At 50.1% G+C, this 18,308-nt stretch overlaps 1 protein-coding gene across 1 annotated transcript in view; it reads left to right on the top strand.

Annotated features, from left to right (window-relative positions):
* DHX35 (DEAH-box helicase 35) overlaps nt 1-18,107 on the top strand; it is a 66,884-nt gene extending 48,777 nt beyond the window's left edge. The window contains exons 15-22 of the mRNA XM_047069279.1: nt 849-944; nt 2,775-2,869; nt 4,771-4,848; nt 6,348-6,477; nt 8,613-8,694; nt 10,554-10,625; nt 13,257-13,368; nt 16,877-18,107. Of these exons, the coding sequence (XP_046925235.1) occupies nt 849-944; nt 2,775-2,869; nt 4,771-4,848; nt 6,348-6,477; nt 8,613-8,694; nt 10,554-10,625; nt 13,257-13,368; nt 16,877-16,921 (710 nt within the window). The 3' untranslated portion in view covers nt 16,922-18,107. The remainder of the gene's footprint in view (nt 1-848; nt 945-2,774; nt 2,870-4,770; nt 4,849-6,347; nt 6,478-8,612; nt 8,695-10,553; nt 10,626-13,256; nt 13,369-16,876) is intronic.
* Nucleotides 18,108-18,308: the final 201 nt, after the last annotated feature.

Below are 18,308 nucleotides of genomic sequence, written 5' to 3'. Positions count from 1 at the left end.
AGGGAACACTGACTACATAGTTTTTCATTTGGCTTGATTTTCCTCCAGTCCAACAGAATGGAAGTTAAAATTATTTTCTCTTTCTTCACCTCCCTGAATAAGCTGGAGAAGGCAGGGGGAACCACCTGACTTAATTAACAGTTACCAGCTGAATTACCACCTTTCAAGAGATGATTACATGGGAACAGAAGAGAAATTGCCTTTTCTGTCTTACTCTGAGCTCTGCAGCTCACACTCTCTCTGGGCCGGCACACCTTGGGAACAGTCTAAACGGTAGTAAAATAAAAGTCACCGTCTCAGGAATCCAGTCCTTGTATATTTATTGGCTAGTGGTGAAGAGGCAAGGAGGAATGTGGGGAACTGGGATCCGCCCAATTCAGTAGACTGCCCAGGAGGCAGTTGGATAAACACTTCCGGCGCTGGCATCCAAGAGAGATGTGGGCAAGTGTTCGGCTTCAGAGTGGCTGGCCTTGTCCTGGCTCTCTTACTGCGGGAGGAACAGAGGGTGCAGGATGCCATTCTGGGACATCTGCACTTGAAAAGAGCAGGCTCTGGGGTGGGTGAGGGGAGCGGGAAGGAGGGGAGGCTGCAGGGCCCTTTCCCTGTAATTCAGTCCTTGAATAGAAGCTGTTAGAAGCCTCCGTTTTTCAAAATTGGGTATTCAGGAGCCCAGAGGGGATCTTTTCTTCTTTTCCTGTAACAGCCCTCCGGTGTCAGATGGAGTTCGGTAGCATGATTCATCTTTTGGGTATCTTTTTTAGCATATATCGCCTTTTATTCTCTCGATAACTACATCTTCCAACACAATGGTACGTGCCTTCTGATTTTCCTTGTTGTTCGTCTGGCAGGTCTGGACAAAGACTGTCGCCTCACTGAACCGCTCGGCATGAGAATAGCAGAGTTTCCTTTGAATCCCATGTTTGCAAAAATGCTGCTTGAATCAGGTAGGTGGAGACGGACAGTTCTCATTGATTTTGTCACCAACTTCTTCGACTTTTGTGCACCCTGGGGAAGAGGGCACGGAATCTTCTGAGGAGCGAAGGAGCTTTCCCATAATGCTGTCTGATGTGGGGCATGTTGTTAACTTGGGATTCAGTGTCCGTCATCATTAATTCGGCAAAAACTTTTGTTTCTTTTCTGGGGGCCTAGACCTAAATGCCTGACCTGTTTAAAAACAAAAAACGAAAAACAAAAACAGGGAAGTTTTTTTCTTTTTTTTTTCATTATGGTAAAAAATACATAAAATTTACCATTTTAACCATTTTTAAGTGTGCAGTTTTGAGGCATTAGGTACATTCACATTGTTGTTCAACCCCTATCACTATCCGCTTCCAGACCTGCAAGAAGAACTTTTTCATCTTTTCAGACTGAAACTCCGTACCCCTTAAATACCAACTCCCTATTCCCTCCCCTCCAGCCCCTGCAACCACCTTTCTGCTCTCTGTCTCTATGAATTTGACTATTCTGGGAACCTCACTTCCGTGGAACCCTACAGCGTCCGTCCTTCTGTGACTGATTTAGTTCACTTGATGTACTGTCTTCCAAGGTTCATTCATGTTGTAGCATCTGTCAGAATGTCCTTCTTCAAGGCTGAATAATATTCCATTGTGTGTATGTACCATTCATCTGCAGAGGGACACTTAGATGGCTTCCACCTTTTGGCTGTTGTGAATAGTGCTGCTGTGAACACGGGCACGCGAGCATCTGTTTGAGTCCCTGTTTTCACTTTTTTGGGGTACATACTTTACAGTGGAATTGCTGGGCCATCCAGTAACTCTATAATTTTTTTGAGGAGGCACCATACCGTTTTCCCCAGAGGCTCCACTGTTTTGTATTCCCTCTCCCAGCACACGAGGGTCCCAACTTCTCTGACGCCTTCAGATTTTTGTGAGATTATGAGTTGAGTTCGTAAGTCAGAGATCTTCTCATTGTACGTCAGGATCATCTGGAGGCTATAGTTTATGTGTTTCTCCCCCCAGCCACCACCCCTGGTGGGAAAGGAAGTAAGAATTTTTTCTTGCCTTTGGCTAGCTTGTGCACTCTCTAGGAATTTGCAAAGCTGTATTTCAGACTAAGCCAGACTAAGCATGGTGGGAGTTAGCTATACTTGTGTTTAGGAGTGCCCGGATGACCTCGGGCTTACACTGAGAAGCAGGACTCTTAAGTTTGGGGTGGGGGGGGGGGGCATATCAGTCGTGAGGCAGGGAGCTGTGGGAAGGGGGCCGGGCAGTGCAGTTTGCTCTCACTGTCCAGTGCCCTGAGGCATTGATTGCCACAGACCCAGTTTCCAGGGCAGGGTGCTGCCCTGGTCTACGTGTGCCTTGAGCTTGCCAGGTGGGGTGGGCCCTAGTGAGAGGGAGGCCACCCCAGAGGAGGGTACAGGAGGAGAGAAATCACAGAGGGGACACAGCCCACATACTCCCTGCTGCCCCTCTGTTCCCTCTTGGGTTTTGGCCAGGATCCTCTGTCCACATGGGAGTAGGGAACCGGTGTGGAGTGGACCTGCCCCGAGTGACGCGGCCCCCTGCCCTCCCACCCCCGTCAGCTGCCGAGCCCGGAGGCTGTGCTTTCTCAGAATCCTCCCAGGCCTGCGTTCACTGGGGCCACATATGGGACGTTATGTTCAGCAGGGGAAAGTGTTCATGTGGTAATCAGACGATTTATAAATGTATGACTTTGGTGACACTGTGGTGTAAGGAAAATAACAAGATGTCTTTCACTTCTCAGCGACACAATATGTGTTTGAAATCAAACGTGCTTTTTTTGTTTTATAGGAAATTTTGGCTGTTCTCAGGAAATTCTAAGCATTGCAGCCATGATGCAAATCCAGAATATCTTTGTGGTCCCCTCAAACCAGAAGTCTCAGGCAGTAAGTTCAGCCTTTTCCCCAAGCCATTCCTACCTAAGTCTTTATTCTGGGCTTTCCTTGTTGAAAGGACCCGGGAGCCACCGATGACAGGGCTGTGCAGATGGAGTCTGTGTGCATCCTCAGTGTTTGCCTGACATTGTGCCTCATTCCGTCGTATCTTCGTAAACCTGGAAGGTAGACACCGTCCTCACCATTTTTAGAGGTGGAGGCCCAGAAAGGTTAGGTAACTCGTCTGTGATTGCACAGCCATGGGGCCGTTGCCTTTCACAGTACAGAGACCCCGGTCTTACCTGTGTCCCGCTGACTTCCCCATAAGGGAGACGGGCCTTCAGGCTGCTCCGGGACAAGCCGGGTGGCACACACTAGTGACGTAATGAGTCGTGCCTAGGCACAGCAGGCTGCTTTTGGTGGAGGGGCGCTCCGAGCCCAGGAGGCGGCAGGACCCCCCGCCTGAGGCCCCGGCACCAGACAGCACTGCAGGAGTGGGTGCTGGGGAGACTGGAGAAGTCAGCCCCTGGGGGTGAGGCGGGCCAGGTGAGGTTGGGATGGTTCCTGCGGGAAGAGGCCGAGAAGCGGCCGCCCTGCACACACGGGAACTCAGCTTGGGTGTGTGCCGGGGAGGAGAGACTTTCTTACGGGCTGGTGTCCCCTTCCCTGACAGTCGTGTCATATGTTGCAAAGTTTGCCTGTCCCTGTGCCTGGTGGCTATGTCCATTTCCTCCATTGTTTGTTTGTTTGTTTGCTTTTCTATTATCTTTTTTTTCCTTTTTTTCTTTTTATTTATTTTTTTAATGTTAATTTCAAAGGACAGAGAGACAGAGTGTGAGCAGGGGAGGGGCAGAGAGAGGGAGACACAGAATCTGAAGCAGGCTCCAGGCTCTGAGCTGTCCGGATAGAGCCCGATGCGGGGCTCAAACCCACAGACCACGAGATCATGACCTGAGCTGAAGTCGGACGCTTAACCGACTGAGCCACCCAGGCTCCCCTGTTTGCTTTTCTGTTAATCTAACGCTCCTCCTTCAGAACAGGCAGACTCATTTCCAAGGTGAGGAACCTGAGGTCCTGACCGCCATATGTCTGAAATGGCAGCACGTCCCCGTGGCGGTGCACCCCCTCCGCGGCCCTGCTCTCCTCCAACGCTTCTTACCACCTGCTCTACTATGTGTTTGGCTTGTTAACCTGTTGGGTTTTTGCTCCCACCCCTGTTTTGTTCACTGTTACATTCCAAGTGCTTAGAACAGCGCCTGGCCTCTGGTCGTGCTCAGGAAATACCAGTTAATGAAGGAATGGATGGAAGGCAGGGAGGCGGGTAGATAGGTCGGTTAATTATGTGGTATTTGAGGCAAGGAGAAAATTGTGCAGATAAGTATATTTGTGAGCTCAAACCTGTATCGTACGTGCTGCTTCTTGAACTCCCGGGAGCAGGGTGGTGTTGCCCAGGAGGTAACAGAAAGGAAAATTGAGAGATGGGGTCTGAAAGGATCGTGCAGCTGGTGATAGCCCACGAATACAGTGTCTACCACGCGCCAGACAGCTGCCCCCGCCCAGCCCCCTAGAATTTACTCTCTACTGAGGGCTGGAGGGGTTCTTCTGGAAGAGGTGGTGTTGACTGCACAGAGGAGGACAGAGACGAGAACGCTGACATCTGTCTGACGTCTGTGGCCGGTGTTACAGTGAATCACCTTAATCCTACAACAGTCTCGATGGGTTTGATACCCTGATTTGACAGATGAGGAAGTTGAGGAAGAGAAAGGTTACGTCACTAGTCAGGTTTTCAGGGAAGGCAGAGCTAGTGTTGGTGCAGACCAGGTCTTTCTGGCTACGCAGGCCATGAGCTGCTCACTGCGTGATGTTAGCTCCCGGTACAGGAGGCTCACAGGAGTCAACTTTGTTCTTTCCAGATGCGAGTGCACCGAAAATTTGCTGTGGAGGAGGGTGATCATCTCACTATGCTCAACGTGTATGAAGCGTTTATCAAAGTAAGCACAGCTCCCACCCGAAAGGCCCCTCCACCCCACTCGAGGTGAGCTAGGAGTGGGGAGTCCAGAGGTTCAGTTTATAAAGGAATGACCGAGAGACCTCCTATCTTCCTATTAGATTATTGCCAGGACTTCTGATCCACGGGCGGGGCCCCTGCCAGAGTCCGTGGTGCGCTTTTGCCTGGAAGAACGCACGAGTCGCCCTGGCTTTCCCCTGCCTGGAGACGTGGCCGGCTGGCCGTGCCCCTCCAGGGCCCGCGCTCTCCCTACTGCCTCACACCCGCCGGTGACGCTGGTTCGCACTAACCGGCATCTGAATACCAAGCCCTGTTCTATTTTCTGCCAAATAAGCGAGGCCCTGAGTGGCATCTCCAGAGCTGTCTCTGGACGTGTGAGATGGCGTGACAGGCCGTGGGAGGGGCGTGTGGTGAGGACCCGTGTCTGTTCACACGCCGTACCCATATTTAGCCGTAGGTACTGTTCATTTTTATTGTGTTTTTCTGGAATATTCTTAACATTTTGTAAAACTCAGCAAATAATGCGGCTTGAAATTGTCACTAAAAACCGCTGAAAAGCTGTCCTGACAGCTCTAAAGCTGATGAAAACCGTAAGAAACCTCTTATATATAGGAATCGGTGGGAGGGGGAAATTAGATGCTTCAGGTTTTCAGTATCTTGTATCATTTTCTTAAATACTTTCTTAGAAGAGAAGTACTGAATTTTTGTTTTGCCAGAGATCTAAGGGAGATTATTCAGTTAATGAACAGTCTTCAGAAAAGCCCCATCTCTTAACTGAGATCACGAATTATGAGTTACTTCAGTTAGAATTCGTTTGTACCGGCACAGCGTGCCGTCTGCAGTCTGAGGCTCCCTCAACCAGGGGAGGGTGGGCACAGGTCTACACCATCGTCGTGCAGAGTTGCCTCCGAAACTCTGTGAATTATATCTTCTTACGTGAAACATCGTCGTTTCTGGCTTACGGCATAATTTCAGACATAACATTCCCACGGCAGTAACTCAGTGTAAGACATAATGATCACGCTTAGGAATGTAGAATAAAATTAAGCACTGTTGATAGAAAAATCATACTTTGGGGATAAATAATAATAACTTGCACATTATTTCTAGATTGGCAAGTGCTGCTCACCTGTAGTCTCGCAGATTGATAAACTCGGAGAAAGTTGACTTACAAAGTTAATTGACAAAGACCCACAGGGAAGTGGTTCTTTCTGGTAATTCGCCACCCGGGTGGGTATTTCAGATAGGAAACAACTGCTTGTCAGCACGTTCTCCTTTGCCCTTAAGCACAGGGACTGAGCTGGAAGAGCAGTCACACGGTGCACGGTGGTCAGCGCCTGTTTAGGGAGGTGGGGTCGAAAGGGGCCCATCGGCACCGGAAGCTCTTGTCCCCATGAGGAAGTGGTGCGCCTCGCAGCTTAGCCGTGGTCGAGAACTTGTCTGTGTGTCTCTCACTCACCCTCTCTCTCGGTCGCCCTGCAGCACAATAAAAACTCTCAGTGGTGCCAGGAGCATTTCCTGAATTACAAGGGTCTTGTCAGAGCTGCGACAGTGCGCGAGCAGTTGAAGAAGCTTCTTGTCAAGTTTCAAGTGCCCAAGAAATCTAGCGAAGGTAAGAGCAGGCCACCTCTCCCGGGGACGCCCCCTTCTCTGCTGCTCATTCACACCCCTGGACATGCCGGCGTGGTGCTGATGTGCGGCACCGGGCTCACAGGCATGTGTCGGTGAAAAGCTGAGCGTGTAAAAGTAGCCTCTGTTTTTTCTAAGAAGGTCCATTTTTATTTGAGGATTATTCTTTTTTTTCCTTTTTTTAAGTTTATTTGTTTTGAGAGAGAGAGAGAGGGAGAGAACATGAACGGGGGAGGGGCAGAGAGAGAGGGAAAGAGAGAGAATCCCAAGCAGGCTCCGCACTTGTCACACACAGGGCTTGAACCCACAAACCGTGAAATCATTATCTGAGCTGAAACCAAGAGCCGCCTGAAGTTAGTTGATCTAGCGCCTGTCACTTAGCAGACAGATGACAGCCTTACTTCTACATCTGTGTTTCCTAACCTGTTTTTCATTATCAGCCCCTCGGTCAGGAGAAAAGTTACATTAAATTAAAATTCTTCCTGGTGGCGCCTGGTGGCTCAGTCGGTTGAGTGTCCGACTTTGGCCCAGGTCATGATCTCACAGTTCGTGAGTTCGAGCCCCACATCGGGCTCTGTGCTGACAGCTTGGAGCCTGGAGCCTGCTTCAGATTCTGTGTCTCCCTCTCTCTCTGCCCCTCCCCAGCTCCTGCTCACACTCTGTCTCTGTCAAAAATAAACAAACTTAAAAAAAAATAATAATTTAAAAAAATAAAATAAAATTCTTCCTAACGAGAGAAGTTAAATACGAAGGAGAATAAGATTCTGTAAGGTAGGGTTGAGCCTTGGTGGGCCATAGCCATTGTAATATCTAAGATTTTCCCCCTTCCCTGCCCCCAAGAGCCCATTTTCATCCCTTTGGAAGTGACGTCACCCTAATAATGATAAGAATGTATGGTCTACATAGAAATTTCTTTTGGGCAGCAGTTGGAGAGAAGAGACTGAATCTTGGATCAGATTGTGGTTAGAAATGTAGATTTGAGATTTATCAGTTCTGTGCTGAGGAACAATAGAGAAAATCATGGAAACACAGTAAATTACACATTTGAAACTTCTAGATGTTAAAGAAAATGCAAATAATGAAAATATTTTCAGCAGATCTAAGAGATAAAAAATTTAAAAGCTTATCATAGAATGAGTTCCTTTAACATGCTCCAAAAAAACACTAGTTTCCAAGTTGATAAATGGGCACAAGAACAGAAAACTCACAAAAGAAGAACTACGGATAGTAATTGATAAACATACAATAAAAGAAGGGGTGCCTTTTTGCCAAAACATTGCCGGTAAGAATGCAGTGAAACTGACATTGTTCTGCACTGTTGATGGCTCTGTAAATTATACCACCTTTTGGGAACTTATTTACGGACATACTGTATTTCATTGGCTCTAAGATGCCGTCATTTGTAAGGCATGCTGTTGTTTTATGTACCACTAAGAAAGAAAAAAGTACTGTTACTTATAATTACAAAATGCTGTCCTGATTTCAGTGAGTTAAAGGGGAAAAAAAGAGTGAACCTTAGAATGAATGAAATACCATATGTCATAAGCCACCTCCGTGACCTTATGCTTTGCATAATAATTTGGAATGCGTCCTGTGGACATCATCTCATAAATGGTCAGGCTGTATCCTTGGAAGATGATCACTGTAGCAATACAGATACCAATCAAAATGGAACATTTGAAAACTTGCAAGAATTATGTGCAGTAGCTCATAACCACAGAAATAACGTTGTGTCTTACGGAAGAAACGTTATTCGCACAAGATTGTCTCCTAAAAAGGAGTTTTTGGTCACTGGCCAGCCTGTGGTGTGCTCTCTTGGGTTCTGGTGCCCAGCCTTGGTTGGGTCATCCTGTGGCCTAGGAAGGTTGGGGCATCCCAAGTTAAAGGGACAGTTCAGCGTGCTTCCCTCAACAGCCAGTTGTGGGCGGGTGGGGCCTCCATGGATACTGCCAGGGCAGGCATCCAGCACCGGGAGGCACGGGGCTGGGGCTGGTTCAGGGCGGGGTTTCAAGGAGGCTCGAAACAGCCTTGGGCGGGGCCTCACAGCACAGGCCTGAGCGCGCAGAGTATAGGGCAGGCCGGGGGCTCACGCATCACTCTGTTTGCCACCTTGTACAGGTGATCCGGATCCCGTCCTGAGGTGCCTTGTTTCGGGATTCTTTGCCAATGCGGCAAGGTTTCATTCCACCGGAGCTTATAGGTAACTGGTACCTTGCAAAGTCATTTGTTAAAGGAGAAATCTTAAAAATGACCCAGCCCCCTTAGAAAGCTGATGTGCCGGGAAAGTACAGAAATTAAGTTAAATAAGTTGTCTTTATCTGCCTGCTTCCAGAGGTCAGTTGAGATTAACTACATAGCTTTAAGCATAATATCTTAACTTCACGGAAATGATTCCCAAATATTTAGCCCATCCATATGTTGTAGAAGGATGATAATTACAAGCCTGGAGGCTGGAAATGTTTCCATTCTAATAACAGAATAATACAACCAGAAGGGACTGTTAGAGACTGTCTTTCCAGGAGAAGCTCCCTTGGCCGTCGGCACTTGGTCTCTAGCCATCTGGGGGACTGAGACCCCGGCCTGCCCTGATGTGCCGTAACTTTGGTCTGTGGGTGTTGGCAGGTGTTTCTTCCGGCGCTGGATCTGCCTGTTGCCCCAGACCACATCCCGTTTCTTGCAGTTCCACTTTCTGGGCAGAAAATCACTGGTCACCGACACCCTCCTAATAACCTCAGAACCTCGGCCGTTCTGCTCCAGAACTTCACCGGAACCTGTTCAAAGTGCATCTGTTCTTTCAAACGGGAGCAATCCAAAGGCTTTCTCCCCGACTTTTCTTTGCATTTCCTCCTCATACTATTTTGTCATTATCCTTCTTCCCTCAGAAAATACTCTGTTCCCATTCCCTGGGGGGAGGTCAGCCACAATCTTCCCTCCCAGACACCGGGCTTTGTGAGCTAGTCCAGAGTTGCACTGAGCTCTGGCAGCCAGGTCTCTTACATCTGCTATCCTAGTAGCTGACGGAGCCCCTGCCCTTGACATTTACCTCTGGTATGTTTTATACCAGTTCCATACTAGTATGGCCAAGTTTTCTAGCCCGTGATCAGTGTCCTGATTCTGTTGCCCGTTGTGATGAGCTCCCCCTCCCGGCACTGAGTTGTCCATGTTGGAGGCAACTCTGGGGAGGCCTGTGAGCTTCTGCAGTGAGGCCTGTCATTTTGTTGTCATTTTGATTGTCCCACCTGCCTCAAGGGTATTAATAAGCAATTTCTACCAGTATTGAAAAAATTCTTTCACTGGAGTCCTCAACTAAGGGCTTCATAACAGGGTTTAGTGGTCAGTCAGTTCCTCTGAGACAAAAGTTCAGTGTCAATGAGCTCAGGCCACCTGGTGGCACAGCCAGGACCCCGGCATGTTGGTTTATTACAGATCTGGAGAGGAGCTCACCCATGGTGCTCGAACTGCTTGCCTGGCACCCACAGAAACACTCCATAATTAGGGTTTGGGTGGCAGCATTCTAACATGTTCATGCTCTCTTGTGATCGGATCTTACTGTTGTGTTTCTGTAGTGTTTTTTTAGTTAAATTGAATCAAATCCGAGTTGGAATTTGAAATACTGTCTCAGAGAAATGGATGGTCCCATACTTAACCTTCTTCTTCCCCTATTTTTATGTCCCCCATGGTCTTTATCTTAACTACTTTGTGGAATAGAAAAGTTTATAGAGGTAACCATGTATGTTATTTCTCCCCCTGAGGAGATTGTTGTGAAAAAGAACATGTGTAAGATAAACATAAACGTGGGCAGAGCAGTATGATTCTCATGTTTTTCCCCGAATGGCCACGTGCTGTTTTTTTCTCCTCTTCCCTTTTTTGCGTGATTTCTTCCTGACTTCCGGGGGGCAGTGGGCAAGGGGTCAGTCAGGGCTCTAGAGAAGATACAGAGAACAGTCGGCCGAGTCAAGTATGATCTGCATACATTTGTTGATAATATGAACCATCTGTGGGAGAGTCCTGCTGTAAGTATTTCAAACTGACTTCCGATTACATTCTTCTGTTCACAAGGACTATCCGTGACGACCATGAATTACATATCCACCCTGCCTCGGTCCTCTACGCAGAGAAGCCGCCTCGCTGGTGAGCACCCCCCTACTCCTTAGCCTAGTAACGGCTCAGAAGGCCAGGCCTGGTTCCCGTTCACCCCTGGGCCCCCGGGCCTGGCACTGTGCCAGGAGTACACATTTGTTGACTTTGTTATACTGAGTCGTCCACAGGATTCTGCCCTGTCACAGATTTCCTTATGCAAATGGTGATGTTCCTCTGCTCATTCGTGGACTCAGCAAATGTTCATTTTCACCCACAGACTAGATGCCAAACCCTGCACTGGGCACAGCAGTGTGGAGGCGAATTTGGGTTCTGGGCCACAGGCCTGAGCATCCAGCACCTCAGGACAAGGGCCTGGGGGAGGGGTAGAAAGCACGGAGGTTGGCACCTCATGTGCCAGGGAGAGTGACGGCTGGTTTCGTGGAGGAATCGACATTTGCTCTGGGGCCTGCAGATAGGAGTTGTTGGGCAGAAAAGGATGAGAAGGGAATACAGACTGAGGAAGCAAAGTCATGGGAACGTGAAAGAACCCCCTTTCTGACAAGTGGGGAGTCATCGGGGCAGCCTGCCCCAAAGTGGTCTGGGAGGCGGTGCGAGTCTGCGACGTGTCTGGAGGAAGAGACACATGCTCGAGTTAAAAGGAGGCAGTTAGACTTTTTTTTTTTTTAACGTGTATTTATTTTTGAGAGAGAGGCAGCGTGTGAGCAGAGGAGGGGCAGAGAGAGAGGGAGACACAGGATCCGAAGCAGGCTCCAGGCTCCGAGCTGGCAGCGCAGAGCCCGACGCGGGGCTCAAACCCACGAACCGTGAGATCGTGACCTGAGCCGAAGTCGGATGCTTAACCGACTGAGCCATCCACGCGCTTCACATTTAGGTTAAGTTTTTGTCTGCCCAATTTAATAATAGAGAACTGGAGCCTACCTTTTGTATGTCTTTCAAATCTCATTTTTCTAGTAATTCATTTGTATTGTGTTTTACAAAAATATTTCTTTCCCAACGGATTGGAAAATTTTACAATAACAGCTGGTTCTTCACCACAGCTAGGTGGAGAAGCCTAGGCAAGAGCGTGCCATGTGTGGAGAGGGGAGAGGGAACACGGCAGGAGAAAGTAGAGGGCAAGAAGGCCCATTGTAAGGTACTTGGCACCCCAGAGTAGTGGTTTCCAAAGTGTCATCTCCAGGTAAGCATCCGATTCACCTGGAAGCCTGTTAGAAAGGAAGATTTTCAGGCCTTGCCCAGCCTTTCTGAATCAGAAGCTGGGGCGGGGTGGTCCAGCAGCCAGTTTCAACAACCCCTCCAGGTGATCTGATGAGGGGTCAAGTTTGAGATCCTGTCCCCAAGACCAAGGAATCAGACTCTGTCCTGTAACCAGTGCAGGTCCAAAAGCTGCTGAGCCAGCTCAGGGCTTGGTCAGTCAGTTCGGGGTTTAGAGATGTTACCTGATGTCGAGGCGCCAGGGTGGCTCAGATGATTGGGCATCTGACTTGGTCTCAGGTCATGATCTTGCAGTTCGTGGGTTCAAGCCCCACATCGGGTTGTCTGCTGTCAGCATAGGGCCTACTTCAGATCTTCTCTTTGTCTCTCTCTTGCTCGCTCGCTCTCTCAAAAATAAACAAACATTAAAAAAAAATTTTTTTTAATGGATTAAAATACTCTGTCCATTAGCGTGCAGGATGAGTTGAAGAGGGAAGCGAATCTCCGTTCTAGATCCTTCCCCAAGGGTCTGCTGACTTCGGGATGACTAATTTGGGAGTTGCTTAATTTGGGAGACTTCTTTTTCCTGCTTCATTCCCAAGGAGCCCTGAAGGGCAAAGGGAGCGTGGCTGAATAGGGCCCGTCCTGAGGCAGCCCCGTAACCTTAGGGTGGCCGAGGAAGCACCCTTCCCCTCCTGCTTCTGCAGACGGCCCCCCTTCACTGGAGCCGCCCTTCAACAGCCGATTATTTGCCGGCTTCAAAGGGCGCACGGTGGCAGTGTGGCTGGGTGATTATAGTTGTTAGGGGAGCCCTGAATCAGCAGTTCGGGCGCTCAGAAACGGTATCTTATCTAAAAATGCATTCTAAAATCTGGGGATTTGAAGTGATCTTCTTGGCTCTTGGTGTCTTTTACCTCAGCCTCAGGCCAGCCCCACCCCCCGCCTCCTTTTTTCTCTTAAGTAGAGGTGTAATTTATGTACAGTGAGCTCATTGGCACCTGTGCACACCCATGTAAGCCACACTCCAAATAGGATGGAGAATGTTTTCATCTCTAAGAACCTCCCTGTGTCACTTTACAGTTAATTTCCATCCCCTTCAGAATCAGGTAGGTCTTTGCTTCTATTTCTACATCTTCTAATAGAGTCTGGTGTACTGTTGAGAGTTCTGTAAATGCAGACCTGGAATCCGGAAAGGTCCTGTGCTGATAACAGATGCTCAAACATGAGTCTGAGCAGACTTGACGTGTCGGACAACAGTCATGTCAGACTGAGTCTCGCCTGTAAAGTGGACACACTTACCCACCCCTCAGGTCATGGGGCGCGAGCGAGCAGCGCGGACGCGTCTGTGTGTGGTCTCTGGTGCACGCGATGGGTCCCTGGTAAACGGGAGGGAACTCGCCGTCTCTGATTGCCGTGGTGCTTGATTTTCATTGTAAGACACAGGAAATCCATGTTTTCTGCTGGTTGCAGGGTCATCTACAATGAAGTCATACAGACCTCCAAGTACTACATGAGGGACGTGACCGCCATTGAGTCTGCTTGGCTGTTGGAGCTGGCTCCGCACTTCTATCAACAAGGAACGGTAGGGGTGAATAGAGACCGTCCCTCAAAACCACCCGTTAGCTGCCTCTCCGTATGTTGAAGTACAGATCAGTGCTCCGCGCCCGTTTAGTGCCCTAAGTTTGTTCCCCCTCAAAAGTGCATGGGGTGAAAAGGTCACTACCGTATCTCTGCCCCATTCTGGGTAAAAGCACTGTACCATTTGCTCATCGTGAAGTGCACTTAGAGGTATTTCTTTAGAAATAATCCCTCCAACCTAAAAGACAACAAAGAGAATGTATCTTCAGCTCTTCCTCTCCCCCTCTGCTTTTTTTCTTCGAAAGAAATTATATCACACTTTGGACCATGTTCACAAGGAGTGGCACAAATATTCTCTGGTGAAGATTGCCTCACAAAGAATACAAACAGGTGTGCGAGCTTAAACCCGGCGTGGTTCACACAGTGGTGGGTGATGCTGAGCGCTGGCATTACCATGAACGTCTGTCCTTCTTCCCTGCCAGGCCCACGCGCAGGGCCCGCAGGGTGGTGAGCCTTGCAGAGGAGACCCATGGTCCTGTTTTCTTTATTTTCACCAAAAAATGGTCTGTTTGTCGGGCGAGGGGGGAAGGCCATACATTCTTCTAATAAGATCTTTAACTGAGTGGTGGTTCTATCTGGAAGGCTGGCGTGAAAACAGGTGAACCAGCGTCCACAAACTTCCGTTGACTCATGCTGTTTGGTCTGCGTCCTGTATTTCACTGGATTGTTCAGCGTAATCACACGTCGTGCAGTTATCGGAATGGTTAGAGTGAAGTCCGCCATCTTGCTGGTGGTTTTCTGTCGTCTGAATTAGTTTGGTTTTGTTTTTCGTTTTCTCTTCTTTCCTGCCTTGCTATCTGTTGCCCAGTGCCCAAAGACAGTTGCTTCAGATACTTTTTCAGTTTTACCACTGTGTGCCCCAGAAAGGAAAGTCCAAAACCTGTTACGTCATCAGGGTTGTAACCAGACTGCAGTGTCCTCAACCCAAAACTTGGATTGACAGGCGCATCTAAAAATGGGGAGATTTCGCGATGAATATGGATTTCAAGTTTCTCTCGAAATGTTAAGTCTGCTGGCACTGGGCCCGCATGACCCATCGGCAGCAATCAGCAGGGGTGAGGAGCGGCTGCGCGCTGTGACTGTCACTGTCCCGGGGCCACAGTCCGGCTTCACTTGTGTATTAATTCACTTGCTCAACTCTGGGACACATTTGAGTTGTGGCCCCATAAATGGAAAGCTCTTCTCATCTCTTCCCCTCCAGCAATGTCAGGGGACATTGTTCTTTCAGAACTTTCCTGCACTATTTAAATCTTATCCAGTCAAAGGAAAACTATCTCAAGCCTGTATAGTTCTTCACATGTCCTCATACGGATACTTCAGCTGGGAATGAGATCAGCCGCAGGCACTGATCAGAATTCAGAGTGTGTCGCCCGTGCTGGGTCCGGCTGGCAAGAACACACCTGGAGTGAGGGAGCGTCTGCCCCTGAGAACCTTTCGGGTGGGAAACAGCAGAGTTCCGAGGTCCAGGAGACGTGGGCAGAGCCGCCGGCTGGGAGCTGAGAGCGACACGCTAGGGAAGGGCTGGTTCAGGTCGTAGCGTGCGGGGGCTTGAGGGGAGAACCTGGAGCCGTCTTGGACTCGTTCTTTGGGGAGCAGGATTGACCTAGAGACTGGGTCCTTTTCCCCTCTCAGCTTGGAACCACAGTTGGAGCCCAGCAAGTTAAAGGGCAGAGAGCCCCCAGGAGTTTGAAGAAAATGACAATCGCAGGTTTCTGCACTGGCCTCTTCTCTCCAGATGCCTGTGGTCCACTCATCAGTCCGTTCAGATCACTGCCTGTGATCGGAGTATCTTTAGAGATGCCCGGGCCTCTACAGGTCATCCGGTGCCACACCTTCACTGTACAGGTGAAGGCCCTGAAACCCCCCAAGAACCTCGGTCCCTTCTTACCCAGACGGTTCAGAGGTCCTTCTGTATGAACTTGCCCGGAATGAACGGACTTCTCCAGGAGCCCTGCAGGTCCCAGTGGCTGCCCATGTGTGGTGGATGCTCCTGTGTGGAACACAGCGCCCCGCGCCCCGCCCCCACCCCACCTGTGATCCCCGGCTCTGTTCCTGGCACCTGTGGTGACTTTCCATCGCTGTTGTCTTCAGAGTGTCACTCTCACCCTGTGTAGGGGCCTGAAATGGTCCAGAGTCGGCTGTGTTCATACTCAGCATTCTTGTCGGAAACGAGCACCAAAAACGGTCCCACAGGCGTGATGACGTCATCCTCACCCCCAAGCTAAGGGCTGTGAGCGTCTCACGTTAGTTGGAGGGGTCACACCGGGTAAAGTGCGGGGAGGAGAGAAATGACTCCCAGCTGGAGGCAGCAGGGTGACCCGTTCAGAGATTCGCCTTCTTGTGCTTAAGTTGTATGTCCTGATTCTCAGAGATGCCCTTGGGATCTAGGAAGAACCCTAACCAGGGCCTTTGCAAGAGCCCGTATGGGTCCTTTCTTCAGCTTACGCGGTTAGAAGGAGACTTCTTGTGACTCCCTTAGACTCGTGTCCCACTCACTCCGTCAACTGGTGCATCGTGCTTGGTGGTGTGTGGCATCTTTTGCACCCCGCGCTCTTCCAGGGCCTGCAACTCCCCTTCAGCAGTGGCGCGGCCACCTCCGCCCACGTGGGTGTGCGGCCGTCGGGTGCTGGGCGTGAGCGTGCTGGGGACTGGTGGTCCGATTGGGAGTTGCTCGTGTGAAGGTCCCTTGGCTGCTTGTTTGTGACTGTCAAGGGGGTACCAGGGATACCTCAGATGGTAAATAGAGGTCCTTTATCAAAAGCGTATGTTTACATACTCTGCCTTAAACACATATTTCACAGTTTCCGGCACTTCTGACTTTACCTTAGAACATCAAGTCTGATGGAAACCCTAAATCTATATCCGATGCCCATGATGATGTCGTACATCGTACGTTGTACTGGTGGGGAGCAACGTTTCTGAAAGGAAAAAAAGGTGTCCTTTTCCTGTGTGCCTTCCCTGCACGCGCACTTGCAAGGGGGTGCACGGGGGTCAGTGCCCCGAGCACACACACTTGCACACGGAGATGCTTTGGTGAAATGATGGATCTCCTTGTTCCTGAGGGGAGGATACCTTTCCTTGACCATTTGCAAGAAATTCCTGGAAACGTGAAGTGACCTGCAGCCTGAGCCCAGTCCCCTGAGCACGGAAGGTGTGGCTGCAGTGCTGTCCCAGGGGCTGGGGCAGAGGGAGAGCGTGTTCCATCGACACCTTCCCGCAGAGCCCTCGGTGAGCAGGCTCGGCCGTGGCGGGCTGGGCCTCGGGCTGCTGTGCCTTCCCAAAGCCGGTCCATCGCCTTTGTCTGTCACTTGGGCTTTTTCCCTCCAGACTGTTGCCCGAGGGGCATGGCGTCTGCTGAGAAGGTGTGAGCCAGAGGGTGGCTTTGTATATGTGGGCGTTGTGAAGTCCGGTCTCTGAGCACCCCTAACTCTGGTGTTTCTTTTCTCTTGCAGCACCTGTCCCTCAAAGCGAAAAGGGCCAAGGTCCAGGACCAGTGAGCAGAGCTCAGCCGCAGGGGCCTCGGTGCCCTCTCCTCCACACTGTGGCCCCCCAGCCCTGGGTAGTGAGCAGGCCCCGGCTCACATGGAATCTTCCGCTGTCCTGCAGTGGGCCGCAGCCCGTCCGTTAGCCCCTTCCTTCCCGCTGCCCTCCGTGTTCGCGTTCCTTGCTGGGATCCCGGGGGAGTCTGTGCATGAGCAGGCATCCCGCTGTGCCGCACCCAGGCCGAGTGGGGGTGGGAGGGCCGTGCTCTCTGCTCACTCAGCACCCTCGCTGACCCAGCATGCCACTTCCAGCAGGCACAGAGTTCTGGCCCAGCTTCCTGGGGAACCAGGAGGAAAGCTAGCCACCGCAGGCAGAAGTGCTGTGCAGGGTGGATGAGGGTTGCTGGGCTGGCTTCGCTTTCCCTGGCGGGGCCACGGCTGTGCTGACCAACGAAGTCCGCTGCCAGGTGTGACAAGCACGCGTCTACGAAGGGAGGAGACCGCACTGCAGTTTCTGCTGGAGTCACTGAGGCGCGTGTCTGGTAGGCACAGGGGCTCCCCAGGTGAGCAGCTTCTGTTCTCCCTCTGTGCCGTGTCCCTGTCTGCGGCAGGAGATGTGCAAGGCTTGGTGATCGGCAGGCGGGACTCATGCGCACTGTCCTTTGTTAGCAGAGAAGATTTCTCTCTCTCACAAGTGGGCTTAGCTTTCTGTCTGCGTACGACACCACGTCCTGATGCCATCAGCTGAGCACTGGTGAGCTCGTCAGCTCAAACCCCGTCGGGAACCCTCTGTCACAGAAATTCACAACCGTTTAGAGGCTCTAAGCTTCTGTAGCTCAGGAATACAACTTGTATATTTGGTTTTTGTTTGCTTGGGTTCTGTGAGAACACCGGGGCAGTCCCTCCAGCAGGCCCTGGTCTCGGTGCCGCCCCGGGGCTTCTTTGCCGTGATGACGTTTGCGTTTCAGCACATGCCAATGCAGATGTTTTTCCCCTTACTGTTTCGATGACCTTTATTTTAAAAACATGTAGCTTGAAAATTTATTTTTGTACCGATCTTAGTTTGGATGTGCCACTTTTGGCACCAAATATGTATGTCATTTTTATTTCCATTTTGTAAACATGTAAATAATAGTGATAACTTGTTAATAACAGTAAACCTTTCTACCTAAAGTAAACATGTTCCCTCCCGCCCATGGTACTCGTGGTCTGTATTTTAACATGGTCCAGTGAATTCTGAGAGAGGGGCTGACATTCGCTAAGACACCTGATGATCTGGTGCACAGTAGCCTTTGAGGCCCTATGGACACGGGAAACCTCATAAAACGAGGTCGATGCAGCCATGTGCCCTCAGGAGCTCATTAGAGCAAACCATGAGATGTTGTTTAAATAAAGTGCGAAA

This window comes from Lynx rufus, unplaced genomic scaffold (assembly GCF_022079265.1).
Source record: "Lynx rufus isolate CCGP_SWC_20201006 ecotype Redwood Valley unplaced genomic scaffold, mLynRuf1.p SCAF_8, whole genome shotgun sequence".
NCBI lineage: Eukaryota > Metazoa > Chordata > Mammalia > Carnivora > Felidae > Lynx > Lynx rufus.
Note: the sequence above shows the minus strand (reverse complement) of the source record. Positions and strands in the feature narration are given on the sequence as shown.